The sequence below is a fragment of the Tursiops truncatus genome, chromosome 8, assembly GCF_011762595.2.
Source record: "Tursiops truncatus isolate mTurTru1 chromosome 8, mTurTru1.mat.Y, whole genome shotgun sequence".
In the NCBI taxonomy this organism is placed as follows: domain Eukaryota; kingdom Metazoa; phylum Chordata; class Mammalia; order Artiodactyla; family Delphinidae; genus Tursiops; species Tursiops truncatus.
In genome coordinates, this window is record NC_047041.1 from 29,588,998 (window position 1) to 29,607,896 (window position 18,899).

General features: G+C 33.4%; 1 protein-coding gene across 4 annotated transcripts in view; it reads right to left on the reverse strand.

The window, feature by feature from the left end:
- Nucleotides 1-1,008: 1,008 nt before the first annotated feature.
- DYNC2H1 (dynein cytoplasmic 2 heavy chain 1) overlaps nt 1,009-18,899 on the reverse strand; it is a 369,486-nt gene continuing 351,595 nt past the window's right edge. For all 4 annotated transcript variants that reach the window (XM_073808267.1, XM_073808266.1, XM_073808265.1 and 1 more), the window contains 2 exons: nt 11,443-11,559; nt 1,009-1,546 (listed from right to left, as the gene is read on the reverse strand). In XM_073808267.1, the coding sequence (XP_073664368.1) occupies nt 1,388-1,546; nt 11,443-11,559 (276 nt within the window). In that variant the 3' untranslated portion in view covers nt 1,009-1,387. The remainder of the gene's footprint in view (nt 1,547-11,442; nt 11,560-18,899) is intronic.

Here is an 18,899-nt window from a genome sequence, read left to right on the forward strand (position 1 = left end):
AAAAAAAAGAAGAAAAAGAAAGAAAGAGAAAGAAAGAAAAAGTTAATTAGCCAAGCTTAGATTAAACAACACATATAGCAAGTAGAATTAGTTACACCATCCTCTGGAATTCTATAGCCCTTTGCTGGTGTGCCATATAATGGATTTCACTGTACTGTAATTCTTTTCTATATATATATTTTCTTTTTATGTATTATATACTCAATAAAAAATAGTAACCGAAAGAAAGCTTGTATAGCAATATTAATATCACAGAATTTACAGTGATATTATTTTTACCTTTCACTGTCCTATCAGCTCTTAAATCTCTCAAGAGCAGAGACAGTATGTTATTCATCCTTGTATTACTGGGATCTGGCTAATGTCTGGATCATGTTATTTTCTGTAAGTATTATAATTCACAAGCACAAGGTTTGGAGTCAGAAGACCAATTAAAGGCCATACGTGTCTTTACTAGTTTTCAGTCATTTTATGCCTTTGTCCTGGAGGCATTTGAGAAATGAGCTTTCTCCTTTGCATGGGGATGTGGCAAGGAGAGCTAGCTAGCCTCTCTAGTCTTCCCTTCTATGAGCACCCAGCTAGACTCTGTTTCCCACCACCCTAGAAATTAGGTGTAGCCATGTGATTAAGTTCTCTCTAATGGAATATAAACATAAATGATGTGTGACATTTCCAGACATGGCCCACAAACACCTTCCCTGAATACTCCTCCCTGCTTTTCCCTTTTCTAGCTGTTTATTTAAGCTTTCAGCCATTGTAGAATTTTACGGTTTCATAGAAACACATGGGAAAGCCATACCCATGAGAAATTATAACCTTTTCATCATTTAATTATTCTATTTGTAAAATTCTTATCCTGGTTTCTGTGCTATTACTTCCCATTTCTTTTGCATTGCTTTGAGATGCTGTATATTTTAACTAAAATATAATACTTTCTTCAACGTTTAAAGACATTATATATATACATATACGTATATATATAAAACCATGGAAGACTGAAACGTTAATAATATCTTATATTTTATTAAATAAATGATGATACAGAAATAATAGCCAAAATATTTATTACTGATTCCTTAAATACACTATTTAAAAACTCTTAGCTAAAACATTAAATTTTTGAGCCACTGGAAAAGTGAACTGCCTCACAGAAATACTTAATATTATAAAGGGAATATGCTATTTTAACATTGACTCCATTAAGTTATTACTTTAAAAGGTACAGGGTGCTGTCATTACCCATTAAAATAAAAACACAATGAGATAAACAACACAGGACAACTACATGCTAATATTCTGAACTAACACTTCAAATGTGGACTGACCACGTATTTTATTTAAAGCTTAAATAATAAATGTTTCTTTTGGCTAAGACAGCTTTTATTGTCTACTGATTTTTGAGAAATAGAGCTGCTCCACACTGAATCCACTGATCTTGGCTGCCCCCACATGGAATGTCGATATTGATCACCACACGATCCCTTTCAGCACTTGTGTAAACAGGCAAAGATATGCACTCATCAGGGGAATATGGACCATATGCGCCCTGTTTAAAAAGAATTAATTTTGTTTTAAAATACAGCAATATACTGTGTTGCAACAGGTCATTAGATAACCAAATACGAACACAAAATCTTCCCAAATAATAAAATATATTTAACATTTTATTATGAAATGTTTTAAATAAAGACTAGCATAATAAACCACATCATTCAGTTGCAACAATTATCAGCTCATGGCCAACTGTATTTCATTTATAACCTCCCCCAGCCCCAAATAATAGAGTATTTTGAATCAAATCCTACACATTATAAAATTTCATCTATAAGTATTTAAATATATGTCTATAAATAAAATATAAAAACATAATCAAAATACTATATCACATAAAAATATTAACAATAATTCCTAATATCATCTTATACCCACTATGCCATTATCCCATAATTTTTAAAAGATTTTTTTGGAAGAACTGCAATTCAAATAGAGCCCACACTTTGAGGTTTGTTATGTGTCCTAATTCTCCTAAATTTATTTTTTCTCCTTTATTCCTTGTAATTTGTTTGCTAAAGAACTATACCAAAGAGTTTCCCACATTCTTGACTTTTGTTCGCTACATTCCCATGGTGTCATGTTCTTCTGTTCCCTGTATTCTTGTAAAGTGGGTCTGGAGGTGAGTTCAGATTCAGATTCAATTTCCGGTAAAAACACTGCATAGGTAGTAGTGTATACTTCAATCAAGAGGCATATAAAGTCTGGGTGTCTCTCTTTTTAGCTATTAGGAGCCATTGATGATCATTATTTATATTTAAGATTAAAAAATGATAATCTAATTCTACATCCCTTCATTTCCAGGCAGAAACAAATCTATAAAGAGGAACTTCCAGTTATCAATCATTTGATTACCAGGAGGTACAGTTCATATAGGAAAGGCTGGAATAAATGCTATCTAATTTCCCTTTATTTACACGCTTTTAAAATAATGCATTTGTTCCCTAGCATACTGTAAAGGTGATCAATGAGCACCCTCTATTTTTTTAAGTATCATTATGAACTGGTGGATTTAAATATGTTCAATGTGCTTCAATGCAATGCAATTACTATCTTATTGGTGTTCAAAATGTCAAGCTTTGTGCAGTGGGAACTCATTAGGCTGGCTCCTGAGGGTTTTTGTTTTTGTTTTGATATGTCCCTAGTAGTCTTCAGTAGCTTTCTTACCTTCTAGTATGTCAAGATGTTGTAAGTTCATCTTGTATATTTGCTGTCCCAGAAATCAAAAATTAGTCATTACTCTGAGGATCCTTGGTTCCTTTAATGAGAAATGGTACTAGAGATCGTAGTCTGGGTGCTAGGAATGATCTATCATTCTCCTTCTAGGATTTTTCAGTGACTGAAGCTTAGAAATATGTATTTTTTTAAAGAAAAACATCAGAAGTTCATAATAGTAATTCCAATTCAAATTTAGGATTCATGTTTTTATTGAATTTATATAATTTTATTCAACTAACGGATAAGTTTTTAGAGTTAGAATGAAACTTAAGAGAAAAGTTAGTCTCATTCTAGAATTTTACAAGTGACAAATCAGAAACCCATGAAGAATTTATCATGGTAACCTAGTTAGGCAAGTGGCAAAGTTGCCTTAGGTAGTACAATTGAAAAAAAAAAAAATTTGGCATTAGCTTGTTTAGGAGCTCCTGACCCTAGAGAGTAGATTACTCTCTGAGCATCTGTTTCCCTATCATAAAAGGAACATAAACAACACTGGTCCACCTAATGGGATGTTGGGTGAATCCAATGATGTATTATTAAGGAGTTCAAATACAAAGCATTATTTATTCACACAAGGACTACATATGCATAACTTTTCTTTAATTCCTACTAATTCTTAAATCAATTAGAAAAAAAGTCCCAGCTTTTTACCATCTACTACAGGTCATGGATGGTGCTAGGATAGAGAGAAATAAAAATATTTTTTCCTTCATGAAGAAATTTAAAGCATTCTATTTTTAAGTCTAAGTGGGCATTATATGGAATTTTGATTGTCTTTTCCAATCCTTTTCTCTACCCCCACAACACTAACTTTTCTAAGTCCTTGATATAAAACAGTTAAGTCCCTTTGAAAACTCATTCATTTCTAAAATTCCTAAATTGTAACCTGATTGACATGAGAAAATTCATTCTTTATGAAGAATCATTACCCAAATAGATAAGAAGACCATCTGCCCTGAATGTTTCTAATTTTCCTCTATGTTTGTATTGATGATTCTGTTACTCATCCATTCATTTAACAGCATTTATGTGCTAATATTGCACCTAGAATTATAAAAGCAAAGCATTTCAGTATATATCCAAATAGAGAAAATAATAATCTTCTTTAAAGCTTAAAATTTAGTTTAAGAAACAACATACACATCAAATATTTAGAATATAATTTTTTGCAAAATGAGTATTTTAAAGAAAATCAAAATGAACTACTACTCTGGGATATGTTAACCTGACAAGGATTAATGGGGAGAATGAATCCTGAGTTGGGCCTCAGAAAAATACAGAATTTGGAGTAAAGAGAATTTTCAACCATTATTAGTCACTGCCTAATCTCTTCCCTCTTCTCTAATTCTGCTTAAATGGCAAAGCTTTAGCATTCACAAATTCCTGTGATTTTCATAACTCCTTAGCCATTCCTAAAATTAATAACCTAGTATAGGCTTTCTTTTGGTATTGCCTTTAAATTCTTCAGCAAAGAGCAGACAAACATTGCATATTTGTTGAACTGAAATGATCTGAACCTATGAATGCCTATAATCCTAGAAAAGGTCTTAAATTATCTTCCTCTGCCACTCTATATTTGCTTTCTTTCCCATAACTTCTATGGTCAAAAATGAAAACATCACATTGAAATGTTTTATAATGCTATTCCTTTCTATTCAGAAGATTTTCTCTATATCTCTTCATTTTAATGCCAAGCAATTTTCTCTTTAAATTAGGAATTTAAGAGTAATGCAAAGTTGATTCTTTGCATATTCACTATCAATTTACCAGTTTTTGTATATATTTCCAAACCCTTCCAAACTTGCTTTTGGTTGTAGGCTTTTTGTTTGTTTTAAAGCGAGTGTACAAATCTTTCCAGCAAAACGTACAGTGTTTTAAAAGCGAAGTACCACAGTTGCTTCTTAAAATTTTACTTGTCATTGCTTAAAATCTCATAAACAGTAAACGTTACAACCTTCTGTAAGAAAGGTTAAATGGACTTGCCCTTATGTCACCAATAAATAAATGATCAAAGTAATAGAGCTAAGTACTTGGGCATTCTCACACTTAACACAATACCTTATGCAGACAGAAACTTTATATTGTTTAACTGAATTAAATTCTTATGCCACAATTCCCTCTTTAATATGTTTATCTTAAAAGACAAAGTACAGATCCTGCTGGGCTGAAATATTTGGATGAAGCTAAAATTTTATTAATAACTATTAATAAATACACTAAGTGCTCAGTTAATGCAAAAAGATATATTAGGAAAACTTCAAATAATATTATATTATATGTAAACAAATCAGTTTGACATTATTAAAATTAAATAATTAAAAATCTATATATTATGATTACTCACGCTCATGCCCATGCCCCAGGGAAAGTGGCTTAAAAGTATACGTGTACTACAAACAGAAGGCAATAAGCTAATATGTGAAAGAAGACATTTACAAAGGCAAATGGTGATATTTGGTATTACTTAGCCAACAAACTAAAGAAAATAACAAAATAAAACAACACCAGAAAACAAAAAAGCCCCAAATTATCCAGGTTAATTATGTTAACTATTTGGCCGATATCAACTCAAATTTCATTATAATAAAACACACGAGGGCAAACCAAAATATTTTTCTCATCAGAAATATATTTATGCATAAAGTCCAACTAACTTATTCTAACATATGCTTTCTGAATGTTTATGAACCAAGTCAGTGAACAGTTATTTTTTTTTTAGGAAAGAAGATGTTATGACATCAGAGGTTTCATGTACATAAAAGTGGCATTATTAGTAAAGCAACCCTGGAAAATATAACTATCTCAAAACAGGAAACAAAACAACTTGCCAACAATGAATATATTGAAAGACTTCATTCTGTCAAGAATGTCTAGGTACTCTACTTTGGTAGAGAAATACTTCCCTCTATTTTTCAATAATACAATGCTAACAACATTGCTCTCATAGTAAGTTCTTAAGAAAAAAAACCTGTCACATAGAAAAGACATTAATTAAATATTTATTATATTTAAACCAGAGTGCATCCAAGGCAGAGTTTTCAGCATATATCATTTCATATACATGGTGAAAATACTTTAACGTAAAGAAAAGACTGTTACTGTGAGTTGCTTGTGTAATCATTATATAGTCATAATTTCCCTGAGAATGAAATTGTTTCTGAAGTTGTACTGTCAGTTGTGGCAACTGTTGGAAGGTGTAGGCCTGTGGGGTTCAGGCTGGTCCAGGGTTTCTATGTTACTGTGGGGCTGATAAACCCGAAGTAACATTCTTTATTGGAAAAATAGAACAAAGGCAAACTGACTTCCTGTGGAATGTCAGAACAGGACATTATCTAAGACTGATTTACCTCATAAAGTAGTGTTTCCCAAACTACGTTATGTGGAACATAGATCCAGATGGAGGGTGGGGTGTAGATGCATGAACAGGGTTGCATGTTAAGTAAATTTTGGTAGTTCCCAGCGTTTTTAATATCCTCAAATACATCATGAAGTTCCAAATTTAAATCTGTTTACTGAACAATTTTTCAGAGAACCATTATGGAATAATGTAGTGTCAAACACTTTTTAGGAACTGCTTTGGAGAAAGTGAACGCTTTTTTGGGTAAAATCCTGTAGGGAAATCTTATTGTACCTATATTAATTTAACCCCTAGAACTGAACTGGAACTTGAAGAACCTTAAGAGTCTGCATCATGAATGAATGAACGCATAAATGAACAGTGTGAGTGTAGGTATATTAACTTCCTGCACATAGATAATGGTAAACAGAAACACTAGGAAAACATTAGCACCAGCATTTTACTTCCTTTTAATTCTTGAGCATTCATAATTCTAATTTTGTTAACTGGCAAAGTACATTACATTTATAATAGAAGCAATGGTAAACCTCCCCCTCCCCTCAATAAAAGCCTTAGAATTTGTTGTTCATATCCTTTGTTAAGTATTACCACATATTAAAAAATCTCAAAGTTCTTCAGTCTTCTGCAACCTAAAATGCTCTTTAAAAAAATGTAGGTGCTATGTACCTCCTAGTGCCTGAGTTGTCCGGCATGTTTCTGCTGAAATAATGCTATTCAGGACTTTTAGGGGTCAGATAATATTATCGAAATAATTTGTGGAAAAACCTTCTTCTGGCCTAAAAAGAATTAGTCACCAAAGTTCTGAACTCCATTATTTTATCTAAGCTTATCAAAGGATTCTGAACTTTCTGCAATGAAGTAGCTGTAAGAGTAAGTGGCAAAAGTAATTCTTTTTACTTGTTTATATAAATTGATGTTGATGCTTCCTTTGATTTTATGCTGGTTCCTTCCCTCTTGGTAAAAACGCATTAAAATGCTGATGCCCCCCACCAAATTCTGTAAAACTTATTAAAAACAGCTATAGTTGCCCTAAAAAAAATGATTTCTCGAACAAAAATAGTGCTTAACTCAAGCAAAGTTGGAGAGTTTGATAGTTTATACAGAGTCAGCAAACTTTTCTGTAAGAGGTCAGATAGTAAATATTTTATGGGCTATATGGTCTTGGATACAACTATATCCTCAACTCTGCTGTAGTAGTCTGAAAGCATCTACATAAATGGGCATAGCTGTTTTCCAAACAAAACTTTCTTTATGGACACTGGAATTTGAATTTCAGATAATTTTCACATCATAGAATATTGGGTTGGCCAAAAAGTTCGTTCGGGTTTTTCTGTAACATCTTGCAGAAAAACCCGAATGAACTTTTTGGCCAACCCAGTACTATCCTTCTAAGTTTTTCATCTATTTAAAAATGTAAAAGTCATTCATGCTCACATGACTGTGGGCTGTACAAAAACAGGCAGCATACTGGATTTGGCCTGTGGCCTGTAGTTTTCCAAACTCTGGTTTATACTGTTAGGTTGCCTCAGTATTAGGCCTAAGATTTAAGAGAGATAACCTGGATTTGAAACTTAGTTGCTTACCTATTAACTATGTTATCTTTATCTTGGTCAAGTTATACAATCTTTTAAGCTTCCATTTTCTTAGTTTACAATGGAGATGATAATTCCTATTTCAAATGTTTTTGGAAAGCCTAAATATCTTGTATTCTAAACAGTTTGTACAGTGCTTGGAACATAATAAATACAAATAAATGCTCATTGCTATTGTTCAAACACTAGTGCTACTACTGGGGGACCCATAACAAATCACTCTATTTACCAGATTCACGGTTTCTTCCTCAGCAAAACAGAGAGAAAAACTACTCTACCATACTCAGAGGACTGCAATGAAAGGTAAGTGTGATTGTATTTCACCCTATGCCAATCCTCAATTCTCTCAGTGCTAGACTGCTTTTCTAAAACTACAGATCTGATCTTACAACACACGTGTTCTAAGCTCTCAATGGCTTTCTATGATCATAAGATAGTCTAAACTCCTTGGCATGGCTCCATGGCTTGTCGTACTTGGTCTTAGTCTTCCTTTCTGACCGCATCCCCTACCACTCTCCATTTGAACCATTCCAGTACATTCCAGATATACTATACTTTCAGTTCCCCAAATAACCTAAATTCTTTTCGTATCTCCATGCATTTAAATATACTTCCCCCTCTATATGGAATGCCTTGCCCCTACCATTTTTGAATTTGTCCTTGAATTTTTCTTACTTCTACTGTGACTACAGTCCTGAGAAGCTGCTTCCTCTCCCTGTGAGGTCATCTGACTTTCCCTCATCTGCTTATACAAGATAGAGCTGAGGTCTCCTTCATTTGCCAAAGCACTTCATGTAAACCTCCATAATTGTACTTCTGTAACTCTGAACTGTAATAGTTTCTTTACCCGTTTGCTCCTCTACTCAACAGAAGACTCTGATGGAAGAGATTTATTTTTGTTATCCCAGGGTTCAGAATATGGTACATAGGAACTTAATTATCTAATGATGATTGAAAGCACTTAGTAAACTATAAAGCACCATATGAAATAAGTTAATTATTATACTATTATAAAAACATTTAAAAGTGTTGGCATCAGGAAAAATTAGACTTACCGTGTATGACGCCCTGCTAGGTACTTCACAGACACAGGACCTTATTTATTCCTCAACATGGTCCTATACAAACATCATTATCTCCACTTTCAAATGAGGAAACTGGCTCAATGAGGTTAGGTAATTTGCCCCAAATCACCCAGCTCATAAGTTTGGGAGCTGTGAGTGGCATTTAGACTGCTGGACTCCAAAATTTCATGTTCTGAAACATTTAGCAATATACCTCATATTCTCTCCTTCTTAGCTGATCTAGGAGAGGCAGTCAAAGCAGTAAGATTAATGGGAAGAAGAGGATCACTGTAAAGGAAGGAGGGGAAAAAAGAGGTGGGGAAGTATCTTAAACCTTTACATTACATGGCAGGAAAAAGTGCAGAAGCCTTTGGGGAAATCTCTTTTATAAAAATAATAAATTCATATTATCTTTCAGCCATCTCTTTTATTGGCTAAATATTCCAATTCATTTTACCTCTCTTTACATGAGATATTTTTCAAATTAAATTACTTTTAACTTTCTATTCCTATCCTGATTTTTTAAAGTGTGGTAAATAAAACTGGATAGAAATGATACTCAAAGTAAAATATTGTGGAGGGATAAATTCCAAGTCTTATAATGTTATGTTGCTTTTCATACAACCCAGTTAACAGATTGGCTTCTGTTCATAACCACACTGCATTCCTGATCTGCATTCAGTTTGTGGTCAGTTATGTGGGTACTGCTCTAGGTCACTCTCTTTTGCATTTATGCCTCCTCATTCTCCATGCTCTATTTTTATTGCTGGGGTTTCTCCTTAAGTGAATCATTTTATACATGTCCCACCTTTCCCCCCATCAAGGTCATTATATGGCTTTTAAATTTGTTTGCCAGAGAAGTAACACTTCTCATAATTTGGATTCATTTGAATTCATCTCTGTCATCATATACAATTTTATATATTATGGTTATAACCCTCAGCGAATTTTAGCCTTAACTTTTTTTTTGCTGTATGCGGGCCTCTCACAGCTGTGGCCTCTCCCGCTGCGGAGCACAGGCTTCGGACGCGCAGCCTCAGCGGCCATGGCTCACGGGCCCAGCCGCTCCGCGGCATGTGGGATCCTCCCGGACCGGGGCATGAACCTGTGTCCTCTGCATCGGCAGGCGGACCCCCAACCACTGCGCCACCAGGGAAGCCCTAGCCTTAACTTTTGTATAGAACTTTCGACCTGGTCCACACACCTAATGTGTGTAATCCATAAGTTACCAACTTTTTGACATACAAATTTCTTATATGAATCAATAGCCAGAGAGAAATAAAATAAAGATGATTTCAACTTCTCCCTTCTCTGTCACTCTACTACTAGAGAAAATGAAGCTTATATGGGGGGTGGAAATGGCGAGTTTCACAGAAATGTATGTTCCTTTAGGTCAGAGGATGCTCTTATAGCTCTCTGAGCAATAACTGTTAATTATGGCTTTATTAGTTTTTATTTTAAAATAAATATTGTGATGCTTTGGATTTTTTTATTTTACAAAAAGAATTATAATAATTGGAAAATTCAATGAAGTATTTCACAACTAGAAAACTCATTTTTCTTGTAGTAAGCAGTATATGAAATAGCTTGTTGGTGATTAGATACAGAATCAAAACTTTAAAGTTTATTCACATGTATTCTTACTTACATTTAGTAAAAGTTACGTGTTTCATCTACAACTATGTCTTATTTTAAAGGCGAATATCCCTCAAGTTCCATTGTTGAAAGTTCTTTCAAAAATTGAAGGTTTTGGACTTCCCTGATGGCGCAGTGGTTAAGAATCCACCTGCCAATGCAGGGGACACGGGTTCAAGCCCTGGTCTGGGAAGATTCCACATGCCGTGGAGCAACTAAGTCCGTGCGTCACAACTACTGAGCCTGCGCTCTAGAGCCCACGTGCCACAACTACTGAAGCATGAGCGCCTAGAGCCCATGCCCCACAACAAGAGAAGCCACCACAATGAGAAGACTGTGCACCGCAACAAAGAGTAACCCCCACTCGACACAACTAGAAAAAAGCCCGTGTGCAGCAACGAAGACCCAATGCAGCCAAAAATAAATAAATAAATTTATAAAAAAAAATTGAAGGTTTTAAAAGGGAAAAAGTTAACCGAATAGACCTCTGTCAAGACAGTTTTCTTCATCTGCCAATCAGCAGCATAGTGACATGGTATTAGATGTGTATTACGTCTTGATGCTTTCGATTTCTGCATGCCAAGCTACAGGGAAGTCATTTAACTTATGTGAACACACATTTCCTCATTTGAAAATAGGAATAATAATATCTACCTTGCAGGGCTACTCAGAAAAGTATGTAAGGTAAAGTATATAAAACATTTAGCACACTGCTGAAAATAATAGGAACACAATATGTGGTAGTTCAGATTACCATTTAAGGCTTTTTTCTTATTAGACTATAACTTATTTAGAAATTAAAAACTATAATGTTATTCTTTCCATAACAAAATAAAGCTTTTAAAATGTCCTGTACATCTTAAAAATTATAAAGGACATAATATTTGGACTGTAAATTTGTTCAAATGCAGGTAAGATTAGAAAGTAAATGAAAAATTCATAAGCCAATTATATCTTATTGAAAAGATAAAATCTAAAAATGAATTGATTAAATTAAAACTTGTTCCTGTTAAAAATGTATTACCTGTGGAATCCAGCCCATAAAACAAGGGAGAACTGATGATACACTAGGAGAATCATGCTGATTTTCAGAAAGTCGATTTCCATCAAAACTGCATCCTTCCAGTAATAAGCCACTGATCTGTCATAGAAACATATAAACCATTAAAATATGTATTAAAGGCTGAAATGGCAGGAGTTACTATAGTATATCTTCAGAAGAAAGGCAACAATTTTCATTGTGACTATTCATTCCAAACAATGTGAAAACAAAGATCATGGTATTTTGTTTGATAATAATGTAGGTGAAGACCTGAACCAATGTTCACTGTGAGCTTCCTTTAGGCTGAATCCTCAATTTTAGCAAGTATTTTGGAAAAACAGACTTATAAATGTCATTAGTTATACAATTGCATATGTCTTGGCATTAGATTAATGGACATATAACGACAAAAGCCAAAAAGTTACTCTTTTTCCAGGAGGGGGAAAGAAAAGCATACTAGAGAAAAAGAACATGTGCTACCTGCTTGGAATTCCAACATCATTTTCTAAAAAATAGAACAAAATTTGGAAAGGTTAATGAAAAAATTCTTGACATGTCATGCAGAGCTGAAAGAAGAATAAAAAAGGAGAAAGAGTTCATCTCTTATTCTAAATTAAACTTAGTGTAAATTTATAAAGTTATGAAAATAAAAATATAATTATTTTGGTAATATTAGTTTCATATTTCTTTAAAAGTGTTCATTCTTTTCGTTTCTGTAGTGTTAATCTACCCTGAGTTTATCTAAAGGCAACAAACATAGAGTCTCCATTTGCATTCAGACTCCCATCTATAGTCTCACAATTTAAACTTGATAGAAAATGTAAACAATCTTATAAATATTGTATAGTACCTTTTAAGTTAACATACTATAGAATTTTAGAGTCAAGGGAACACTTTAAGTTGGAAGTGTTGAAATCATTTTCAGTTATAACTAGAGAATGGTTTAGGGACGAGGAGGTACTAGTAGAGTATGCCTTGACAAATAGTTCTGATTAGCTAAATTTATAATAGGGTTCTTTACCATGAAAAGATAAGCAACTTATTTGTCAGTGAAAGAGATGGGATTAAAAATAGAATTATTGAATTCCTAAGTTCAATATTCTTTCTACTATACTACTAATGTGATGTTATACAGGCCACTGCAGGGGTGTTGAAGTATTGCCTTGAAGAAATGTAAATTAAAATTTAAAGAGTACTTGCTAATTTCAGTGCTAGAAAATCTCTGCAAGATAATTCTTCTAAGGCTTCTTCTAGAAATTTCATTGAGTTCTGCACTCAACTGGTCTTTACAGAAATTTGTAAATGTAGTCCCCCCACTGATAGTGTCACAACTTGACTATGTAATATGCATATACAGATATAAACTCATCATTTTCCTCTTCTAACCAGGGGGTAGGAGGGATGAGAAATACTATTCTCTGGAGCCTATTTCAGTAATTGGCACTACTGACCATGTAGTTGCTTAATCAGACACCTGGGAGACATTCTTGGTTCCTTCTCCTGAACTTCCCACATGCCATCAACTATCAAGTCCAGCCACTTCCAATAAAATCTTTTAAATCTCTCCTTTTCTCTCTATACCCTCTATCATTCCCCTACTTTGGAATGTAAAGTAAAAAAAATGAAAACATAAGAACTTCAAAAAGTGATACCCTGTTGTTTATATAATAAAATGATAATATATCAAGGATTGGAGTAGTATCAACAAATGGTACCCTTGTTCCATCTGGAATTCTGCATCAATGGAAGGTGAAAAAACAGGTAGGCCCAAAATATTACCTTTATTACTGAAAAAGATAGTTTGGAGGATATAACAGGTCTCCAGGCAAATGGACTTGCTAATATCAACACTAAACACAAGAATTTGGAAGGCTTAACCTCTAGTTATGACAGTACTAAGCTAAGGAGCCAGCTGCACCAGGTGCAGAGACTGCCTTGAAGGGGCAGAGCAGAATGTGTACACCCAAAAGAAAAGCATAGGAAGGCACAGTATTCAGCCCTGGGTTTCTGACTCAAACTCACAGTCAGATAAACACCTTTATCTGACACCTTTCCTGGAAAGGAAGGAGTCAGGTAGAAGGCAGAGAGTGTCTAGGAGTATGAACCTTAGTAAATATTCCTCCATGCAGAAAAAAACAATAGGAGCAGGAAATAAGAAATCCCCTCTAACATTATATTTAAAATACTTGGAATTGCCTGATATACAGCAAGTGCTCAATAAGTATTAGCTATTACTGTTCATTTAATCTAATCCATATTCAAATTTCTAGACATTTAGAATTGTTTCATATAGTGTATCCATTAAATAAGGCAAAATAAGGTTTGATTGGAAATTATTTAAATAATTTCAATCAAAAAATTTTTGCTTATATTTGATTTTGCAAAATATTTCCCAAATTTGTCCTAGATAACTGAGTCTATCCATCACTTCATTTATACATCAAACAGCTAGGCGATGTGTTAGAGCATGCTTTCTAATTTGATCAATACTGTACTTCCACTCTCTTTTTCACCTCCTTTAAATGATAAGCCATATTAAAATGCTATTTATACTTAACATATATACTTATGGGGCAAACTTCATACTTTTCTATTAAAAGTTTGTTAGAAGTCTATCTTAGTCATTAGTACCTTATTGTGCATGACACATATCCCTTGGATGCAAAGAAATAATTACTGAGATCAGAGCTCATTTGTTTACATTATTTTATTTTATTTTTTCAAGTAGACATTTTTTTGAATTCCAGTATTTTCTTTATTTCCACAAGAGAGACATTTGAAAATATTAACTATATCAACACCTGATCTCTCTTTTCTTTTACTTTAATCTTTTTTTTAATTGAAGTATAGTTGATTTACAATATTGTGTTAATTTCAGGTGTACAGTGAAGTAATTCAGTTATACATACATATATACCTATTTCTTTCAGATTCTTTCCCCTTATAGGTTATTACAAAATATTGAGTATAGCTCCCTGTGCTATACAGTAGGTCCTTGTTGGTCATCTATTTTATGCATAGTAGTGTGTATATGTTAACCCCAAACTCCTAATTTATCCCTCTCTCCCTCTTTCCCCTTTGGTAACCATAGGGGTTATGTCTGTTTACATTATTTTAAAAGAACAGCATTGTCAAGGCTGCTTCTTGACATCTGTACAAATATACTATTTGAGTTGAACGCAAATAATTAAGTGAAAGGCATCTAAATGTGCATCTCTTGCTGTAATACCATTTCCTCTAACTATTCTTGTTTTGCTTATAAATGCATAGCTTTCAATTTAACAGAATAGGAACAGCACAAAATCATTAAAGCAAAAGGAAAAGAATCTGTACTTGGATGTTATTCACACTTGAAACCTCTGATTAAAACATCTGAAACAGAGGGGCAGTTGCAAAAGTAAGAAAATAAAAAAACAAAACAACAATGACAACAAAAACTCAAAAAAAAACCCTCACACATATTTCGTTCTGTTTATAGTTTCAAAACCATTTATTAAGGGCAGTATGTATCAGGCCAACCACAATTGCATAAATATATTTCAAATAACTAACTACCATGACCCCAACCTACTTTGAAAAGGCTATTTTAAGATCAATCTGATTCAATTCTTTGAGGTGAGACTCAAAAGGGGTAACAGTAATAGTAGTGACTTTGCTCACTAAAAACAGGATTAAAGCCATTAATTTATTTCATATACAATGTTGAATTCTTTGAATACTTCTTATTTTAACTTGAATTTAACTTGGATTTAACGGTGAATTAAATGTTTCCTTTGCACAGCAAAGGAAACCATCACATAATGAAAAGATAAGCTACAGAATGAGAGAAAATATTTGCAAACAATGTACCAACAAGGGGTTAATATACAAAATATACAAAGAGCTCACACAACACAATATTGAAAAAACAAACTACCCAGTCAAAAAATGGGCAGAAGACTTAAACAGACATTTCTCCAAAGACGACTTTCAGATGGCCAACAGGCACATGAAAAGATACTCAATATCACTAATTTTAGAGAAATGTAAGTCAAAACTATAATGAGGTATCACCTCACACCTTTCAGAATGGGTATCATCAAAAAGTCTACAAATAATAAATGCTGGAGAGGTTGTGGAGAAAAGGGAACCCTCATACTGTTGGTGGGAATGTAAATTGGTGCAGCCACTGTGAAGAATGGGAGATTCCTTAAAAACTAAATATAAAGTTACCATATGATCCAGCAATCTCACTCCTGGGCATATATATGAAAAAGATGAAAACTCTAATTTGAAAAGATACATGCACCCCAATGTTCATCACAGAACTATATAGTCAAGATATGGAAACAACCCAAGTGCCCCTCAACAGACAACTGACTTAAGAAGATGTGGTATACATATACAATGGGATATTACTCAGCCATAAAAAGAATGAAATACTGTGATTTGCAGCAAGATGGATGGTCCTAAAGAATATACTAAATGAAATAAGTCAGAAAAGCAAATATTATGATATCACATATATGGAATCTAAAAAATAATACAAATGAATCTGTATACAAAACAAACACTCACAGACACAGAAAACAAACTTATGCCTAAATGAACATCTCTCCAAAGAAGACATACAGATGGCCAAGAGGCACATGAAAGGCTCTAATTAGCATCACTAATTAGAGAAATGCAAATCAAAACTACAATGAGGTATCACCTCACACCAGTTAGAATGGACATCATCAGAAAGTCTACAAATAACAAATGCTGGAGAGCATGTGGAGAAAAGGGAACCCCCTTGCACTGTTGGAGGGAATGTAAATTTATACAGCCACTATGGAGAACTGTATGGAGGTTCCTTAAAAAAGTAGAAATAGAATTACCATATGACCCAGCAATCCCACTACTGGGCATATACCCAGAGAAAATCATAATTCAAAAAGATACATGCACCCCAATGTTCATTGCAGCACTATTTACAATAGCCAGGTCATGGAAGTAACCTAAATGCCCATCGACAGACAAATGGATAAATAAGATGCGGTACATATATACAATGGAATATTACTCAGCCATAAAAAGGAACGAAATTGGGTCATTTGTAGAGACGTGGATGGACCAAGAGCCTGTCATACAGAGTGAAGTAAGTCAGAAAGAGAAAAACAAATATCATGTATTAACGCATATATGTGGAATCTAGAAAAATGGTACAGGTGAACCGGTTTGCAAGGCAGAAATAGAGACAAAGATGTAGAGAAAAAACGTATGGACACCAAGGAGGGAAAGTGGGGGGGGGGGCCTGGTGGTGGGATGAACTGGGAGATTGGGATTAACATATATACACTAATATGTATAAAACAGATAACTAATAAGGACATGCTGTATAAAAAATAAATTAAAAAAAAAGAAAACAAACTTATACTTACCAAAGGGGAAAGGGAGTTGGAGATAAAGTAGGCGTATAAGATTAACAGATACAAACTGCTATACATAAAATAGATAAGCAACAAGGATTTACTCTATAGCACAGCGAACTATATTCACTAACATCCTCTAATGGAAAATAATTTGAAAAAAATATATATATAACTGAATCACTGTGCTGTATACCTGAAACTAACACAAAATTGTAACTCAACTATACTTCAATTTAAAATATTATATTTATTGTTATCAGTCATATATTTGAAATTATTTTCAGTATATTTAATATATAGTTATATATATATATATATATATATATATATATATATAAATATATATTTCTGCCTGTTTCTATTCTGTGAGTTCTGATAATTTTTTTAGTGAAAGTTATTCTTTCTTACAACTGTTTACGGAAACTAAAATAAATATTTTAACATTTTTTATCAGAGTTTCCCAAAAGTAATAATAAATGAAATGACCAGATGTTGATTAACCTAATGATTTTGCTCATTTTCTTTTCTAGGATTAGATTTTTTTCCCCATTTATTTGGATTTGGGTTTCTAGGTTCATCTTGAGGGGTATTTTATTTTTCTCCCACATACCTCTACCTCTATAGTGACATTTCCAAATCTACATAGCTATAAAATTTACAATGCCAGTTTGGAGGTTCTATTCTGCAGGTGTTGGGGATATTGCAGTTCTAAGCTATTGATCTGGTGGTTAGTGTGGCTCAATATCTAATATTAACTCTATGCCTTTATCTTTCAGCTCCCTTAGGCCAATAACTTTATTCAGTCTCCTTTTATTGGAGAGCTGGAGAGCCTAATCTCAGTCCTGGATTTAAGCAATGACCCTTGTTTCAGTCTCCATTTCACATATAGCACCACTAATTCCTTTCACTCTGCTGGGGCCATACTGTTCATTGCTTCCTACTTCTGGACTTGGAGCTCAAGACCTGTACTTTCAGACTTAGTCACAATTTTACTTTGTCCTGCTTCTGATGCAATGAAATACTGATGTTTGTGGTTTCCTCTTTTTATATTTTTTTTATCATTATATATCTATCCGGAGCAGACAGGATGAATCATTAGCTCCCTGGGCCATCTTCACCTGAAGTTCTCAACTGTTTAAAATCAGAATACATTATACAATATAATATATAAAAGGAGGAAAGAAAAATGGGTAGACAAATATCTAGGGGGATATATTAAGTATATCTCTTAGAATGAAAGAAAAATAAAGTTTGTACTGAATGTGTTAGGTCCATTTAATTATAAAAAGAAATTTTGAGGAAAAAGTGTCCTAAAATATTAAAATTAATCTGCATAATGGTTTCATAGGTCTGTTTGCTTATTAAAAAATTCATAAAGTTGTATTCTTAAGATTTGTGCAACTTACTGTATGATATTATGCTTCACTATAAAACTTTACCAAAAATAAGATACAGAGGTCAACATGAGGAGGCTCTACACATAAGTCAAAGACTAGGGATACTGCACATGAAAAAGAATAATAAATTAATAAATGCAATTTACAGAAGCACATTAAATATAAGAAGTTCACACTGATACTTAAAAACAGAGAAGAAATGTTATTGAACACTGTGGGAAACAGTGTATCAACACCATATTCTGAATATCCCTAGTTTAAATTTTTTTAAAAAAGCATTTATCCTTTATTTTCTATATAAAATTCCATGGTATCTAGGTAACCACATAGACCTAGCTGATTAGGCTTCTTTGAAGAAAATTTCAGCTAATAAATGCAGAAGGAATAACAGATTTAGAAAAATTTGTTTCATCTACAACTACTTCCATTTTATAAGAAACGAGGGACAGAAGAACAAAAGTTACATAATAACACAAGGAAGCCAAGACATGAATATCAACTGTAGATCATTCTATAAGAGAAGTAACCTTGATTCTGTAACGAACAGTGGTATGAAATAATAAGAGGAACCCCATCTAGATGTGAAAAGACATAAGGTACATAATAACCAAACACAGTGTCTGGACCTTGACTCTCATTTGAACAAACT